At 47.3% G+C, this 19,222-nt stretch overlaps 1 protein-coding gene across 1 annotated transcript in view; it reads right to left on the bottom strand.

Moving 5' to 3' along the window:
• Positions 1 to 19,222, bottom strand: part of ITSN1 (intersectin 1) — a 159,404-nt gene that overhangs the window by 71,140 nt on the left and 69,042 nt on the right. The window contains exons 12-16 of the mRNA XM_090271503.1: positions 16,248 to 16,510; positions 11,860 to 12,009; positions 11,632 to 11,772; positions 6,197 to 6,284; positions 5,925 to 6,064 (exon numbers count right to left, since the gene is read on the bottom strand). Coding sequence (XP_090127629.1) covers positions 5,925 to 6,064; positions 6,197 to 6,284; positions 11,632 to 11,772; positions 11,860 to 12,009; positions 16,248 to 16,510 — 782 coding nt within the window. The remainder of the gene's footprint in view (positions 1 to 5,924; positions 6,065 to 6,196; positions 6,285 to 11,631; positions 11,773 to 11,859; positions 12,010 to 16,247; positions 16,511 to 19,222) is intronic.

Below are 19,222 nucleotides of genomic sequence, written 5' to 3'. Positions count from 1 at the left end.
TTATCCCAATTAAATGGTTGTAAAACAAATTAAAAGCTGTTTTTAAAAGTCAAACACCAACCCCCAATGTGGCCAGGGAAACTTTTACCTATGTGGGAAAATAGAAATTGTACCAAAATTAAGGTAAGTTGATATTCCATTTATCACAAAATTATAGAATTTACTCTTTCTTGATACCTTAGAAGTAGTATAAAAAACATATTGAGGGGTCACTTCAAGTCCGAGAAGGGGGATACTAAAAGTTTAAAGAAATGTTTAAATATTACTTCTAAATCTGAGGTCAATAGCCAGCCAAGCGAAAGTTCAGTTGCCCGCGGCAGCAGCGGGCAGCCAGCGGAGCCGCAGTGCGCCGGGAGGGCGGGGCCCGGGGCGGGGGCGGGGCCTGAGGTTGGGGGCGGGGTCTGGGGCGGGGCCCGGGGCGGGGGCGAGGCCCGGGGCGGAGGGCGAGGCCTGAGGCGGGGGCGGGGCCTGAGGCGGGGGGCGAGGCCTGAGGTTGGGGGCGGGGCCTGGGGCGGGGCCCGGGGCGGGGGCGGGGCCCGGAAGCAGGTGCACGGAAAGGGAAGAGCTGGAAAGCCCTGTCCTCTGAGCCCAGGGACAGCTGACTAAGAACCTTCTCTCGCTTCTCCTTGTATCACGAGAAAGAGAAAACTGCCTCCATGTTGTCCTGAAAAATCCAAGTTTTCCCCCGAACGTCTCAGCTTTATCCCCAAGGCAACAGCCCAGGACCGCACACGCAGGCCACTCTCCGGGCCACACGGTCGGAGGCCGGCCGGCCTGCTGGGCGGCGCGGAACCTGACGTCTAACATCGGGGCGCGCTTCTGCGTCTTGGGGGTGTTCTGGCTCTTTGCCTGCGTCCCAGGAATCTGTGTCACGCGATCGCCATCACAAGTACCCCGAATGATCGAAGTTCATGACTTCTGTGCGGAAAAGGGCTTTTCAAAGACGATCATACAAGCAAAAATAAAATCTGACCTTGAACAAAATGAGACAGCGAACCATGAAACAGCTGAACATGATTCTACGGAGGAGAAAAAGCGGCGTCGTTCCCTGAATCCCCGCGCGGCCCCCGACTTCTCTGGCTGCCTCCGGGGTCCTCCTCCTGGGTCTCCCTTCCCCGCACTGTCTTCCCCCGGCCCCCGCTTCTGCTCTGTTCCCCACTCGTTCCCCAGCCCTCTGCTCCTCCCCAGCTTGCCCCCATCTCGCCTTCCCCGCCTTCACGCCGAGTGAGGCCGCCGGGAACGCAAGGGTCTGAGACCACGCGCGGGCGAGCCCCCTGTAGGCCCACACCCGCCTCCACAACTCAGCTCCCAGGAGCGCTTCCAGGGCAGGTGTAATTACAGAGGGCACTTCTGTCTCTAACAGCCTCTCGTGTCTGATTTAAGAAGCCTGGGTTTCCCAAGTATATTAAGGAACGAAATTCTTTTACATTCAACTTTTGCTAAGAAATAAAATACTGTCCACTTGAGCGACAGCATGCTGACTGGAACACTGTTTCGCCCATGATGGAAATCGGCATACGGCCGCAAACGATCACTGAGTGAAATTTCTGTAGCCCAGCAGCAAATTCAATGACCTACCATGCTTGTTATAAAGCCAAGGCCACAGTATACAGCACATTGCCCAGCTTACAATGAGGAACTTCCACGGTCACACACACGGTTTGTCAAGACACATAGGTGACAATTACTAGTGACTAATCGTTAAATTTTGCAAAGAAAGCTTGGCACGCAGTGCTCAGTGCTGTCTCAGACACGGAGCACTCTTCCGCGAGGGGAGCCTGAGGCCCAGGGCCAGAGGTGGTCCGTGATTCTCAGCCTGAAAAGGCGCGCACTGTCCGAACGGGGCACGGACACCTTCAGAAAGAAGCCGCAGTGGGCGGCACAGCCCCGGGTGGCGGCCAGGCACTGCCAAGCTACCTCCTCCGCGGCCATGGGCTGGCAGGAGACGCTCGGCCGGAAGCGCCATTCCCATCAGGACTGGTCCACACAGTGACTGGGACAGGTACCACCGAGGACTCCACTTTTCCACATGAAATACAATAGCTAGTCTCTGCATGATGGGCCCTCATTATTTGGCATCTAGACAAAGAAGCCTTGAAATCTGTAAGCTATACTTCCGGCTGCTGCTCTACATAGCTAACATATCAAAATACAGAACATCACGCTGTCGGTGCTAAGGAAAACTGTTACAGAAACGAAGAACACTGCCAAGGGCAGGGTGAAGTGAGGCACTACTGCCCCCAAAGCCAGGTACTGTTCCTTGATACCTGTTAGAACCCTAATTTTATGCCTGTGGCTAAGTACCGTATGTGAGAAAAACAATTACCAAAACAACACTGTGCTATTTAGACACACAGATTCTCCAAAATATGTTGAGTTTTTATTTCCCTGTAAAATTAGGGAAAAAGAGCCATAGATAATCAATAATTTTAAACTGATGTTTCTTAACACATGAGAAGACCGCTGATTTCATAGCATGATAAAATATTTGCTGCATACAGAATACATTTTAAAGGCAAAAAATCATGGTAAACCAATTTGATCCACAGAACTAATAATCCTTTAAGATGTATTAATTCATGCTAGTAATAATTACTAACAAAATCAATTACTTCTGGTTAAATCACTGGCTATTTCATTTGATCATCAAGAAGCTAAAATTTACTGTTCATAGAAAAATGCAAGATAAATTCAAAAATCACCAATCAAGGGGTTTCTAGCACAAGAGCCTCAGTATCTCAGGGTTCTATCATTTCTCCCCTCCTCTTCCATCCTTCCCTTTTCTACAGAGCTACAAAAGCAGAGTTTATTTGCTACAGTAGGCCTCCTGTTTCTGTTCTCAAGTAATTCTTGATTTGGGGTGATAAATTAGAAAAACAAAGACATGAATATCTTGAGTAGTTATTGGAATATAAAAGTATCACATCTGTAAGGCAAATGTCTATTAAAATGCACAAAAAAAATAGCCTGTTCTGAAATTAAAGAACGAGCCCTAAATTTCTCTGAGATCAGGTAAAAATTAACAGTCCAAGACTCTAGAGACCTTATGTTCCACAGCCCTAAATCTGGGGCCAATGGACAACAATTGACCGTAATTGTAAATATGCTTTATATTTTTATTATGTTGCTACCTATATGAAACAAATACCTATTAACCTGACTAAAAAGTAGTTTGTTCCTTTTTAATTCATGACTTCAGAATTTCCATCACTGGCTATCAATCTTGGGTAAGGAGGCAGGAGTGTAATTCTTCCGGAACTGAAGAAAGAGACCCTCAAAAGAAGAATGAATCTTAACGAAGCATGCAAGAGAAAAAACTAAATCAGATTCTATTTTAAAAAAAGAAAAAGAAAAGAAAAATGACAGAATGTTCTGGGCATGGCTTTGAATGCGCCTCAAAATACGGAAATGGCTTACTGCCAAGAGTTTCATACTGGAGAAGCATGAGCACCGGTTTCTGCTCAGCTTCATTCTCATTTCCGGAGCAGCCACTGAGCACAGTTTAATGTTCCGGGCAACTGATTTCACGTGTTTTGCTCCATAAGGTACCTCTCCAGTGTCACTGTATGAGTGGCTTACATCTTCGTTTTCTAGGTGAACGATATCTATGAAGAAAACAAAAAACCACTAGGCCCTAGTTTCTTTTCTACACTCTCCAGCAGGTTTCCTTTTGGAAGGGGAAGGTTCGGGTCAGCGCAGGTTGCCACCGTGGAATTGGATGTGGGGTGTGAGTGGCCCACAAGCCCCGCGCGCTCCCGAGAGGGAGGAGTAATGCCCGCGGCACTGGTCGGGACACTGCAGCGGCCCTGCCCCGGCAGGAGAGGCAGCCAAGTCCCGGGGTCGGCACGCAGCTCTCCTGCCCCAGCTCCTCTCGCAGGACAGCGCAGCTGCTGACGGCCGTGCCCCGAAGTCAGACACACGACGCTTCCTGTTCCCCTGCGTGGGCACGACAGCGAAAAGCAGGCAGGAGATGCCCGGGAGACTGTGCATCTGCCTCTGAGTTGTTTCAAACTGTAAGTCTTTTGATTCTTCAACTGCGCTGTCTCTGTTTTGGTTTCACCAGGTTTAAGAGGAATAATAGAAATAAAAACCATAAGGCAACGTAACTTTAAGCCCTCCAGATAGGTTGTGAAATAACAAAACAATATAGCTATTTTTGTGATTTTTTACTCTCCACATTAACTTAAATTTATAGTAATGGAAAACCAATATAAAAAATTAAGACAAATAAATTTCTCATTTGAAAAATAAGTATATGTATTTGAAAAAAGGGCCTGTGGACTAAAGAGCTAAAATAAGCATCTGGGGAAGCTCGCTACTCTAACCCGAAGGAAGCATTAGTCAGTCACACGCAGTAAAAGTGACGCGTCACCTTTTAGGGCTATTCTCCTTAGCAGTGGCAGTAGCAACTGAATAACCAATGTCATCTATAAATCATGTAGGCATTTGTCAAAAGTCATCCACTAGAGTGTCACTTTTTAATATGTGAACTTTGTTTCGGGAGCCAAAGTTCTAAAAAAAAAAGCACTCTTCAGATTAAGGCAGAAGTCTGGACTACTGCCTGGATTCAGAAGATACCCGAATACTTAACAGTTTGTATGCCAAGAAACTGTCAAAAGCACTGTCCACTCGCAAACAATGTCATATTCGTTTTTGCTTAAAATAGAGGCACATCGTGGGGAGAGTTAAGGTGCTTATGCCAGAGATGGAGAACTCACAGCTGTGCTTCCCATACGTACACACCACATACGCTCATGCATGCACATGTGCAAGCCACACATGCAGCAGTGCACATGCAGATATGCACATGTGCACACATGCACTGTGTGAGCATGAGAGCAAAGTGAGGAAAATCACTAAGTTGGCTCAAACTTCCACTAAGAGCACTTTCCTGGAATTGTACAGCTGAGGAAAGTTCATTACCTATTATTCTGGGGGGAAAAGAAAAGCACAAATATCTCAAACTCAGATGACTCGACAATTTGGCCTAGAATCTCAATTCAAAGGTCAACTAAACATCTCAAATATGCTTTATAATTTTTTCTATTTTTAGTTAAAAACAACAACAATGGAGTTTTACTCATTCCCAGTTCAAAAGTTAAGTTAGCCAACATCGAGTATAAAGGATTTTAAGTCAGAAAACAAAAACGAGTATCTGGAAGAAAAAGTGTGAGATCCAATTTCTTACAAGAACAGAATTACTAAAGATTCCACCGTCCCCTTCGGTCTCAAGGATGTGATCCCTGCTGCTGCGGAACGAGCGGCCTGCCGTCCGGCTTCAGCACGAGCCCACGCCCTTGCAGGAGGCGGCGGCACAGGTGACCCGAGAGCCCAGGGCCGACGGAGGCCGTGACAGCCGCCTTCCCATGCCCACAGGCTCTGGCATTTTCCAGAATTAACTGTGACAATGCGACAAAACCACCTCCCTGGCTCTGGGCAGAGATCCACCCGGCAATCACGCTATCAAACAATAAAATTTTTAAATATGAGGGAACAAAATAAAGATCTACATTCAAGGACAGTCCTGAAGGTAGGCCGTGGCAGAACAGTCCTCAGCTTTAGAGAGAAGACAGTGCCCCTTTAGCGTTCTTCCCCGAACACGCGGCAGAGGAAGCTTCCGGGGCCCGGCTCTGGGAACTCAGCTTGATGTCGTTATCAACAGACAAGAGGACGGAGATGCATCAACATGTCGCTCGGGTGAAAGACCGACGTCACGTCGGGGCCACTCAGCCATAATTTACAGATGCGAATTCATTTTTGTATTTTAGATTTTATAATGTTCACCTACGAATGTGAAGGCTTTCACGAAGGCTGACCAGCCAGAATAACACATTCTCTGCCTGGGCCTAAACACCAACTAGGCACACAGCCAGCGAGGAGCAGCAGAGAGCAGGCCGTGCGTGCGGGCGACGCGGGACAGTTACCTTCAGCTGGTTGTTGAAAACGTCGATCTCCTGGAGTTTGGACCGCGTTTCCCGCTCCACTTCATCCAGCTGGTCGCGGAGCTGCTGACGGGCGAGTTCCTTCGCCTCTAAGGCTCTTTTGAGCGTAAGAAGTGAATCTCCTATTTCAGGAAAACATTGCGAGGGGAGAAAAAAACCGGCAGTGAGGAAAGCGGTTTCCAACATTCTTCTGGATAAGGAATTTCTTGCCAATAAGAAGCAGAAGGGTGGGCAGGTCTAAAACCAACACCTACTGTGCAAACTGTCCTGCTGTAGCTGCTTCAGCTGGTCACTGAGCGTCTGCTTCTCCGGAATAAGCCTTCCCAGCAGCTGCTGCGACTCCTGGGAGGGGAACAGGGGACAGCAGTGGGTGACACATCAGGATGGAGTGGCCTGCTCCTTGGGGCCCTTCCAGCCCCGGCCCGCGTCCTCTGCGGGTGGGACTGCGTTTACCCACTAGTGAGAGTGGGGCATGCTTTCTGCCCAGGGAGGTAACTGTTTGCCAAACGCTTTCCACTGAAATAAGGTGGAGACAGTCAGAGCTCCCTTGATATTTCTTCAATTTTTGTTGACTTACCGCCCCTTAATAAGCTTTAAAAAATGTACTCAGTGGGGAAAACAGAGAGGAATGGCCTCTCAGTGGAGCCGGGATCACCCGTGAACTCCGTGACCCTGTGGTTTATAAACTGACTCAGCAGGTTAACAGGAGCCAGTCTGTCCTAAACTTGAGTGCTTCATGGGGCTGAACGGGGGTTCACCACACGCCCGTGGCTGAAAACACACACCACGGAGGTGTGGAACTGCCGGAACTCAGCTGCCCCAGGTGTTCCTGCCGCTCGGGATGGGGCCACAGGTTTACCGAGGCCCACAAAGAGTCCTGAACGAGCTGTGTTTTACCTGGCCTAAGGAAAAACCAAACCACGCAGTGCAGGCGTGTGGCGTTTTCATGGGTGACCTGTCAGGCTCTGCGTTCGCTGACCTTCAGCCGAAATCGCCCTACACAGCCTGTACGCATTTCAGTAAAACGGCAGCCTTTCCAGTGTGTAAGGAATATTTAACTTCTATTTTTACCCTGAATTTAAAAAAAAAAAAAATCTCCATAATTGGCTTTTGGTTTCGAAAAAGAGAACTACATGGAAGTTTTCCCTCGGAGCCCTTTTGGAACCGTCGCCGTGAGATACAGACCGGCCTGTGTGCCACGAATCTCTCTGTGCAGAGACCGATAGCTTAACAGGGAGGGTCTGGAAGCACCTCCTCCTAAGAATAACCCATACACACACACCCCCACTCTGGACAAAACAGAACATACAGATCAGATAGTTTCCCCCCAGAAAAGCCAACTGAGTTGTGTGACCTCCCCTAAGCTGAGCCAGGCCGTGTTGCCACAACCAGAGTTTCTCTCCTGAATCAAGACAAACAATTAAGTATCAAGACGGAGCCTGGCCAGGATCACTCGGATCGTTTTACTTACGTGAACGTGACAACCTGCTTCTAAAATAAGTCAAACCAACACGAAGGGCTCCCCGGCTCATCTGCACAGCAGGTGTCTGCTCATTCCTGCGGGGAACGGGAACCAGGGCCTCACTACCTACTAGGTACCTGGATTTCTTCAAACCATGTATTATTCTTCACTCCACCGTTTCTTCAGGAAACCTGATTTGTGTTTTACTATCAACAAAGGAACGTGCCAAGCATCCATCTTACACAATAAAAATGTGTTTTGTCACAGAGCATTTAGTGAGACAATAAACTCTCCAGGGAACTGTTTTATGAAACTTCCACCAAGAGTTAATAAATGACGTAGAAAGAGAGCTGGAATATAGAAGAGCATACTTTTAAAACGTGTGTGCATTTTGCAATATTTCGAACCGTTGCTAGCAGGGAACAGCTGATACTATTTACACTGTCACACCCTGATGCCTCCTTCTGACGGGGGCTGCAAAGTACATGGAGCAACACTTGACAGAAGTGAAGAAAAAACACACAAATGTAGCGAAATGACAGGCTGCAACAGCCCTCTCGCAGCAGCTGAAGGAAGTCACACAGGAAGGACGCAGAAGACACAGACATCATGAGCCAACACGGTCTGACGGGCGTTTACGGGGTGCTCCACCCAGCTGCAGCATGGTGCGCATTCTTTTGAAATGACATGAAATATTCAGCAAAACAGACAGTGCTTCGAGCCGTACAGTTAAGTCTCAACAAAGTTAAAAGGATTAAACAGGACTGAAATCGTAGAGTATGCTCACAGATCACAACCTAAATAAACCGGTCATCAGTAAAATAGCTGGAAAGAAATCCAAATATTTGGACACTAAGCAGCATGATCCTAAATAACACATCACAGAAAAAAACGACAAAGGGACAAAAGATATTGACTTGAATGCGAGCCACGACATACTACAACCGTGTATAATACACCTATGACAGCGCCTACAGGGAAATCTGGAGCCTAGGATGTTTGTATCAGAAACGAGGAAAGGTCCAAATTCAGTAACGGAAGCTTCCACCTTATGAAACTAAATATAAGCCAAGAAACCCCCAAATAAATAGATGTAAGGACCAGACAGGCATACGTGGAACAGAAAACAAACAAGCCAGAGTGGAGGGGCTGAGCGCAAAAGGGAAGCGCTCGCGGTGGCGACCAGTGTGGTGACTGCAGGGGCGGGGGAGGTGGGAGACAGAGCAGGGGGATAAATGGTAATGGAACAAATTCAATAAAAGTGTAAAAAAAATCAATATACCCAATAAACTTCTAGCTAGATTGGCAGAGAAAGGAGGAGAAAGGGAAGGAAGAGGGGAAGGGAGCGGAGGAGGAAGAGGACGAGAAGCAGAGGGAGATGTGGGACAGATTTTCGACACCAGGAATGAAGGAAGTGGCATCGCCATACGTGCCACAGAGCTGTAAGGAAAAATAAGAGAATATTGTAAACAACTTCAGACAAATAAATCTGACCACTCAGATGAAACGGATAAAGTCACTGAAAGGTAGAAATTATCAAAGGAGACTCGAGAAGAACAGGAAATCTGAGTAGCCCTGGACCTACTGAATAAATCTTGCAATTAAAAGGTCTACCACACAGAAAGCTCTCAGCTCAGAAAGCTTCACTTGTGAACACCACCAAAAATTCAAAGAAGAAATGCCATTTCAACACAGACAGTTTTAGAAAACAGAAAAGGGAAGAATGCTCTCCAACTTATTTTTGTGCTAATTACCCTGATGCCAAAACTAGACAAGAACAGTTAACATCATACCTAATGGTGAGAGACTGAACCCCTTCCCCCTAATCAAGAAGAAGAAGCTCACCATTTCTATTCAAAATAGTACTGAAGGCTGTGATCAGTGCAGTTAAGACCAAATTAAAAAAAAAAAAAAAAAAAGGAATAAAAATATATAGATTGGAAAGTAAGAAATAAAATCTGTCTTTATTCACAGACAATATGCTTAGGCACACAGAAACTCTGAAGAAGCTAGAAAATAGCTAGTAGGATAAATACGTCAAGCAATATCGTAGATATAAGGTCAACATATAAAAATAAATTGTATTTCTATATAATTCAAATAATTGCAAATTGAAATAACATCAAAAATGAGGAAATACTTAGGAATAAACTCTACAAAATACGTGCAGGACTTATACATTGAAAACTGCAAACACTGTTGAGAAAAATTTATATCAACCTAAATAAAATTGAAAAGTATACCATAAGACTCAGTACTGTAAAGCTCTCAGTTCCTCCCAGACTGATTTATAAATTTGATGAAACAGCAATCAGTATTCTAAGTGTCTTTGTAAAAGCTAACAAGCTGATTCTAAAACTTATGTGAAAAGCTAAAGGACCTAAAATAGCCAAAAGAATTTGGAAAAAAAAAAGAATATTGAAGATCTCACAGCAACTAATTTAAAAAATTATTAAAAAGCTACAGCTATCAACGGACTGAGGTATTGGTAAAAAACATAGATCAATGGAACAGAATAGAGTCTAGAAAGACCTTTAGAAATATGGTCAATTGATTTCCAACAGCTAACAAGGTAACTGAGTGGGAAAGTGATAGTATTTTCAACAAATGTTGCTAGAACAGCCAGGTACTGGTATGAAAAAATGAACCTCAACCCTTACCTTATTCTACATAAAAACCAAATTGAAATTCTTCATAACCCTAAACATGTAAATAAAACTACAAAGCTCCTGGAAGAAAGCATAAGAGAAAATATCTGCAATCTTAGGATAGCCAAAACCTTTTTAAGACACAACACAAAAACCATGAACCATAAAAGAAAAAAAAATTAACAAATTAAACTTTATCAAAATTTCAAACTTCTGCCCTTTACAAAACACCACTGCAAATAAAAAAAAAAAAAAAAAGAAAAGAAAGAAAGGCTAGCCACGGACTGGGTAAAAATATTTGCAAAGTACATAGCTGACAAAGGACTTGTTACAAGAATAAAGACTCTTATAAGATAACCCTGTAAAAACAGGCAAAGGGATTGTTCACCAGGCCCGCACAAGAAGACACCCGCCAACACATAGGTGAAGTGCTGCCGAGCGGCATTAAGCCTCCAGGAAAATGCCGGTGAAAGCCCCGTGAGACACTGGTACTCAGCAAGCAGAAACGTTAAAATTAAAAATGATAGCAATACCAAGTGTTGGCAAGACTGAGGGACCACTGAAGCCACAATCTGCTGCCGGTGAGAACGTAAAACGGTGCAACCATGTTGAAAACAGTTGGATCGTTTCTTACAGGGTTGAGCATACACTTACATGACACAAATCCCACTCCTGTAACTTAACCAATAGAAATAAAACATATTTCCACATAAAGGCCTGTAAATAAATGATCACTGCGGTTTGTTCAGGGGACTGGACAAGTGAGGAAATACTCCTCACTGACGGAGAAGAACAAAGCAATGATTCACTCAACACAGTAAGTGAGCGTCAGAATCGTCATGCTGAGAAAAAGACGTCGAGGTCAAAGTTACAAAGTTCAAAGCTAATGATACGCAGAACAATATCTACGGGAATCTGGTGCCCGGCCAACTCAACAACTGAAACCAGACGGTGATACCATGACAACACGGTGGCAACTTTGCACAGGGAGGAAAATGAGAGCAGGGCTCCACTGCGTCCCCAACCACTCTTTATACATCTGTGTCTCCCACACGCCCCCCAGACACATAACTGCGCTTCCTCTCTCTCATCACCATGGCAAAGCCAGAGTCCCAGGACGGACTGCAGGTTCCGTGTGGCCCGCCTCCACCTGCTCCAGCCACTGTGTCCCCGTGTGGCCTGGGAGACCGGCCCCGCCCCAGGCTGTGGCACTGCTGCCCCCCCGCCTCGGGCCGGCTCTCCAGACCTCACACGGCTTAGCCGCTCACCTTGAGTCTGCTCAGAGGGGACCACACAAAGAGGCCTGTCCTGGCCACCTCATCTAAAAGTCACAGCCTCCCTCTTCCCGAGTCACCTCTACCCGGCTCGCTCTGAGGAGCGCTTGTCACCGTCCGAGAGAGGATGCGCTGGATGAGCTCCGTCAGAGCGTGTCTGCTCTGCTGCTCCCTGTGTCCGGGCCACCTGCCCGCCAGCCCACTTCCGGGCAGGGACCTGCCCCCTTCCTCGGGCCTCCCAGAGCCCGGGGCGTGGCGAGTGCTGGGGGCTGCCTGACCCGCAGGGGACAGACACCCCATCTCACCTGAAGCTGCTGCTGCAGGTGGGTGATCTCGGCGATTCTCAGCTCCCTGGACTTGTTCGTGCTCTCAATGTCCTGCCTCTGCGCGGTCAGGCGGCACCTGATATCCTGGAGCTTTCCTTCGAGTTGATGCTTTTTATCATTCTTTAACAAAGGAAAAACAGTGAGAATCACTGCCATTTTCATCGTTCGATGGTCTATGTTCCCAAAGCACAACCAAACTTCACTCACTAGAGCTTCCAGCTCAAACTCCAATGTCTTTTTCTTCGCTTTCAGGACAACTATGTCTTCCTGTTCTTTGTTTCTTTGGTTTAACAGTTCTTGTCTGCGGTTTCGTTCCCATTCAAGCTGCCGCTGTCGCTCAAGCTCCCGCTTTGCGGCCTGCGACACACAGGAGCAGAAGGTTTATTAACTTTTCAGTTCTTATGCTACACGATGTCTCTTAATAAGTGTTAAAAGAAAAAGGAAAGTGGGTCTTCTGCTTTAGGGATGAAACATTATTAAACATTACAAGAAATTCTATTACAAAAGAGCAAAACAAAGCTTATACAAATACAGTACTCCTTCTAGGGGAAAAGAGAAAGTTTAGAAAGGCTGTTTTTATATTTGCATAAGATAAGAAGAGATAGGCACATTTGACCACTGGAATCCAACTGTTTGTGCCTTCAAGAATGCTTGATGTGCTGAATAAAACTGTTCCTCCTTATTTACTGACTCATAAGGAGCAAGAAAAATGTCTTCAATCTAGGAAAATGAAACCGAAGCCCCCAGAACTGAAAAAACAAACAAAAGCTTTCTTCCATCAAAGGAGAAATCACTATGTCTCCCCTCTATCTGAAAGTTCCCGTTACGTCGCTGCACTTCAGGAAAGACCTACATTACTGCCTGTTTTCACTACCTGAAAGAAATCTGAGAGGATTCTCACTTCTATGAAAAAGGCACAAAAGAAAACTAGCACTCGGTGCTCTGCAGAGAACCCTCATAAAGGCGGCAGCAGGGCCGGCCCCGCTGAGCCCCTCCCCCGGGACCCACACTCGGCACCCCGGCCTCCAGCCGCCAGAGCTCTGAACGTGCCAGCGAGCATCTGTGCCTCAGCTCCGGTTATTCTGTGCGTCATGAGCAACGCGTGTCTGTCCGAAGGCATCAGAAAAGCCCAAGAGAGCTCATAAGGGCGTTACACTTAGTATAAAACTGGACATGATTCAGCATATCTGGTATGACTTGGTCGGTTATTTTTTTGGGTCTGGGAACACTCAAAAAAGTTTCCCTGTAAATAAACAGTAATTGCTTCTACACTTTATGTCATTGAAGTGTGTGAGAGGTTTCACAGGAACCCTGAAACTGTGTGACCTTCCGTACCCTAACCATTCGATCCGTTTCCATCACAGCAGATTCTGTCATTTCTCGGGCAATGTCAGCTGTCTTTCCGAGCTGACCCCTTGGCAGAGCACCTGCCCAAGCCCCTGAGGGTCTCTAGTGTAATCGCGTCTTATGCACCTGTCCTCCGACCACCTGCGAGGATTATCAATGCCTGGCACATGGTAGAGACCTATTAAATAATTCTAACTAAATACTCCAAAATTTTTTTTTCTTTTTACATTGAAGAAGGGAAAGTTATCTATACTCTGGCAGTTCATTCTGGAAATTAACATCCTGTGAGCCCCTGCCTGAATAAAAGGCAGCTTATGGCCACAAGTTTTCTACAGCAGCCATCAGAAGCTGAACCCAAGGTAGTAATGTTTTTAAAACTCTCCATCTTAAAAATATATTTCATTCACACCACAGAATCGAGGCATTGCTTATGTAGCAACATATTAAAACTGGAAAGACAGACAAGAGATTAGCCTGGCCCCTACCCAGGTATGGTACCAAAGTTTGGAACACTTCCATAGAATAGTGAATTTCCTAGACATATTTTTTAAAGTGAAAAAAAAAAAAAAGGTGAAAAATAATATTTGTAGGAACCATTACACTGGTTTAAAAAAATTACACTAGTCAAGCTGGAGGTGTAGGTAAACATGGCTCACCGTCTCCCACAACCACAGCAAAAATTACAACTAGACTACAAAACAAATATCACCCAGAACTGTCAGAAAATCGAGCCGTAGGGAAGCCTAACAACCAAGGAATTAAAGCAGCTACATTCACCCAGACGGGTAGGAAGGACGGAGACACGGGTGGGAGGGGCAGAGACACAGGTAGGAGGGGCAGAGACACGGGTAGGAGGGGCGGAGACATGGGGAGGCGCACGCAGAGACGCAGAGAGGAAGGCGCTGTCCCACATCCACATATGCTGGATAAAAATTGGGTGGGGCACCTCAGGACCAAGGGACCCCAGCCCCATACCAGACCACCCAGACCAGCGTTCCAGCACCAGGAAGATAAGTCCCCATAGCTTCTGGCTGTAAAATCCAATGGGAATTGGGGCGGTGGAAGAAACTGGGATTCTCAGGGGTCTTCCCTTAAAGGGCCCACAAGGGACTCAGCACTCACTCCCTCCCTCTGGGCTTCAGCACCAGGGCAGCAGCTGGAAAGGCACCAGTGGCACAAGGGGAGAAACTGAAGTGACTGGCATCAGAGCGAGTGCCAGGAGACAGCTTTTTCCTGGGCAAAACCCCAGAGGCCAGGCAGCAGCACTGTCCCCTCTCTGAGCCCTCCCCCACTCAGAGCCACAGAGTGGGCGGCTGGGGTGGTCCCGCCTTGGCGATTACCTAAGGCCCCATCCAGCTTACTGGTGCGCTTTTCTACAATAGGCCATGCTACTAAGACAGGAAGTTGGAGCAGCTCTACTTAATACACAGAAACACACACACAGAGGCTGCCAACATGAGCAGACGGAGAAACGCAGCCCAAATGAAAGAACAGAACAAAGCTCTAGAAAAAGAACTAAACAAAATGGAGATAAGATATCTCTCAGATGCAGAGTTCAGTCTTTCAGATGCTCATTAGGATGCTCAAGGAACTCAGTGGGTACTTCAACAGCATAAAAAGGACCCAGGCAGAAATGAAGGCTACACTAAGTGAAAGAAAGAAAAATTCACAGAGAACCAACAGTGGAGCGGATGAAACCAAGAATCATATCAATTATTTGGAATATAAGGAGGGAAAAAACACTGAATCAGAAAACCAAGAGGAAAAAAGAATACAGAAAAAATGAGGAGAGGCTAAGGAGCCTCTGGGACTTCTTCAAAGTGCCAACATCCGAATCATAGGGGTGCCAGAAGGAGAAGTGGAAGAGCAAGAAATTGAAAACTTATGTGAAAAAATAATGAAAGAAGAGTTCCCTAATTTGGTGAAGGAAATAGACATACAAGTCCAGGAAGTACAGAGTCCCCACAAACAAGCTGGATCCAAAGAGGACCACACCAAGACACGTCATAATGAAAATGCTAAGGGTTAAAGACAAAGAGAGAATCCTAAAAGCAGCAAGAGAAAAGCAGAGAGTTACCTACAAAGGGGTGCCTATAAGACTCTCAGCTGGTTTCTCAAAAAAAACTTTGCAGGCAAGAAGGGACTGGCAAGCAGTATTCAATGTGATGAAAAGCAAGGACCTACAATCAGGATTACTCTATCCAGCAAGGCTATCATTTAGAATGGAAGGGCAGATAAAGTACTTCCCAGACAAGGTGAAGCTAAAGGAGCTCATCATCACCAAGTCCTTATTATGTGGAATGTTAAAGGGGCTTATTTGAGAAAAAGAAGATTAACATTATAAACATTAAAATGGCAATAAATTCACGACTATCAACAATTGAATCTAAAAAACAAGAAACAAGCAGAATAGGACAGAATCATGGATATATAGAGATCATGGGAGGATGAAGGGGGAGAGTGGGGGAAAGGTGCAGGGACTAAGAAGTACAAATTGGCAGGTACGACACAGTGGATGTTAATAACAGTAGAGGAAATGAAGAAGCCGAAGGACTCATATTCATGATCCATGGACATGAACTAAGGGGGGGATTGCTGGAGGCGGAGGGTAATGGGTGGAGGGGAGCGAAGGGGAAAAATGGGACAACTATAACAGCATAATCAATAAAACATATTTTAAAAATTACACTAAATCCCCAACCTTCCTACCATATAAACGTTTCTATTTCTATATGCATACATAAATGCAGGTTTAAAAAGTCTGGAGAGTAATTGAAAAACCAAAAAAAAAAAAAAAAAAAGTCTGGAGAAACACTTAACTGGTATCACTGGTTTGTTACAAGGCTGCCTTATCAAAACCTCGCACATGAATGCTTACAGCAAAATTCGTCGTAAGAGCCAAAGAGCAGAAACCACCCAAACGATGCCCGGCCGTGCGTGACGGGACTCTGCTGGGCCACAGGAAGGAGCGCAGCGCGAACTCGCGCCGTCACTGGGCAGCAGGAGCGGGTGCGGCCCGAGGCGGAAGGCCGCGCGCGGCGGGACCCCACCCACAGGACATGCCAGCGCAGGCCGCCCCTGACCCACGCAGAAGTTACTGGGAGTTTTAAAGGGTGAGGGGAGGGGGGCAGCGGAGGAGCAGCTCCACGGGAAGGAGCTTCTTTTGCGGGGCGCGTGTGCCCGAACGGCTGGACTGTGAAGAGGCCCCCTGCGCCACTACCCGCCGGGTCCGAAGGGGCCGCGCTCACCTCGCGCCGCTCCACCTCCTTGCGCCGCTCCTCCTCCCGCTGCCGCTCCAGCTCCCGCTGCTTCTCCAGCTGCTTCTCCAGCTCCAGCTGCCGCTTGCGCTCCTGCTCCTGCCGCTCGCGCTCCTTGCGCTCCTGCTCCTGCCGCTCGAGCTGGGCCAGGCGCTCCTGCTCCTTCCGCTGCTGCTCCAGCAGCGCCTGCCTGCGCTTCTCCAGCTCCAGGTTGCCGCGCTCGAAGTTCTCGCGCTTCTTATCCTCAAACGTGACTTTGGAACGAGAAACAGACACGGACGAACATGACAGTCAACCCGGCACGCAGAAGGAAAGACTCCGTGGCACGTGTGAGTGTGCAGTGTACGCGCGTGCCGCGGCTCTCTCAGCGTCCTTTCTGCCCGCGCCCTGTGAGCAGACACGGTGACAGTGTGTCCCCACCCGGCTCCTCGCCTACCCACGCTCCCCCACGACGGACGCTGTCTCAGTGTTCAGAACACCCAGCGCCGCTCCCGTGAGGGTCTCTCCACAGCAGTTCTGCATCAGCTCCAGCAATGTCCTCTCCTGCTCTGTGACCGTGACTCAGCAGCTGACCCCGATCTCTCCTGCATCACGCATCTCTCCCTCTCCCCACAGCCTCCAGGGAGCGACATGGATGTGTCTCCTCTGACAAACACGACTATTCTGGAGAGCAGAGGTGCAGGTATCCTGTGTTTCACACCGAAGACCAACCACACTGTGCCCTGATCAGTATGCAGATCATACTCAGTAAATAATTTTTTCTAATCCATTATTCAAGTTCCTTCCTTGGGAACACCAACGATGAATTTTAGGCTATTCCCAAGTCAATCATTCTTTCTCAAATCCTTGCCAACACTTCACTGACATCCACTCACTTCAGTTTTCTAAAAGAAAAGTGCCATCTCCATGTCCCTTACTAGGTTTTCTGCAGCATCTGTTATTAAATTCTGTGTTTGCCTCCATGAGTCTCCCTGGATCCAAGGAAAGCTCTCCCCACCAGCCTGTGTGGCACGCGTTCCCGTTGTCCCCATTCTATTCCGAGACCTGTCACTTCACACTGTGTCTTGAGATCTGTGGCTGTGAGCATCCCCTCTTGGCGTCTCCCCTACATTCCTGTCTGCTCTTCACCAGACAGACTCCTCGAGCTCTGCAGTTAGGCAGTAGATAGCAAAGATGGCAGGCATGTTATGATTTTGGGTTTTTTTTTTTGAAGATTTTACTTATTTATTTTTAGAGAGATGGGAAGGGAGTGAGGAAGAGGGAGAGAAACATCCACGTGTGGTTGCCTCTAGCATGCACCCAGTTGGGGACCTGTCCCGCAACCCAGGCCTGAGCCCTGACTGGGAATCGAACCAGTGACCTATTGGGTCATAGACCGATGCTCAATCCACAGAGCCACACCAGCCAGGGTTCTGGTTTTTTTGTTCTTCTTTTGCTCTTTTAGTGATTTCAGGAGGCAGCAGCCCTTTTACGTGGTCACCTTAACACTGAAAATCCTCTCAGCCTCAGAAAGGACTGAAGTACTGACACATGGTATAATGTGGGTGACTGTCAAAAATATTACGCTCCGTGAAAGACGCCAGACATAAAAGGTCACCTGCTGTACAATACTATTAGTATGAAACAGTCAGAACAGGTAAACCCAGAGAGACAGAAAGCAGACTGGCGGTTCCCAGGGGCTGGGCGGAAGGGAGCGTGGGGAGTGCCTGGGTATGGAGTTTTCTTTTAGGGTGATGACAATGTTTCAGAATCAAACAGTGGTGGTGGCGGTTACACCATATTTTGTGAATGTACTAAATGCCCCTGTGATGGACTGAACATGCTGCCCCTCCCCCAAATTCTTATGCTGATATTCTAACCCCTGATGTGATGGTATTTGGAGATGGGGCCGTTAGAATTAGGTTTAAGATAAGGTCACGAGGGTGGGGCCCTCAGGATGAGACTCGTGGCCTTTAAAAAGAGGAAGAGAGCAAGCTTTCTCTTTCCCTGGGCACACGACAGGAAAGGCCATGTGGGGTGGCTGCCGGCAAGGCAAGAAGAGCACCCTCCCAGGAACTGACCGGAGGCACCCTGACCTCGGACTGCTGGCCTCCAGAACTGTGACGGATACACTGCTGCCCTGCACGCCTCCCGTGCCACCGTCTCTCATTATGGCCGCCCAAGCCGACTGAGACAGCCACTGGACCGGCCACCTCTAAATGACCAGTTTTATGTTCTGTGACTTTTACCTTAAAACACCCCCTGCAAGTCCCTATACATCTTTTAAATAAATTCCAACAACTGGCCCTGTTTCTGGTATACAGGAAGCGCATAATAAATGGCTGTTGAAAGAAAAAATGCACGCAGAACTCTGATGATGTCCCTACCTGTTCCACATTGAATGTCTACCACTAACAGGTACAGGACATTCCAAATTCTAAGGACACCTGTCCTTATTTGCCTTTGAGCCTTTATTCCTGTTATTTTCAACCTGAAAGTTCCCTGCACCCCACTTATCATGACCCCATCCATCTTCAAGTTGAACTCAGCTATGGCCCGTCCGCGACCCCGGCTGGGAGCGGGCCCTGCTGTGCGTCGGGGACGCTGTCCTCGGGAACTGCTCATCCTCTGCCTCAAACCCCGGCCACGGGGCGGCCCTCCAGAGGGCGCGGGCCGCGCGTTAGTAACACTTAGGTTCCTCGCTGTACTCGACGCCCTTGCACAAAGAGCATTTTCACTAAATGACTTAACAGCGCACAAAAATAATCTAGCTTAAAGAGGAAACGGGGAGGGTTAGTGCCCTGAGAAGGCCCGTTAACCACTCAGCACCTTAAACGCACAGGGACTCCGTCACAGATTTCATCTGCTGCTCGGTATCAACTGTCATCACATCATTAAAGATTCATGGCCACCTTAGAATATTTTAATAGTATGATGGCCTTATCATGATAAATGAGAATTATTTACAACAGGTTCCTATTACATTT

The sequence above is a fragment of the Furipterus horrens genome, unplaced genomic scaffold (assembly GCF_987537825.1).
Source record: "Furipterus horrens unplaced genomic scaffold, mFurHor1.1.pri manual_scaffold_1, whole genome shotgun sequence".
Taxonomy (NCBI): Eukaryota; Metazoa; Chordata; class Mammalia; order Chiroptera; family Furipteridae; genus Furipterus; species Furipterus horrens.
Note: the sequence above shows the minus strand (reverse complement) of the source record. Positions and strands in the feature narration are given on the sequence as shown.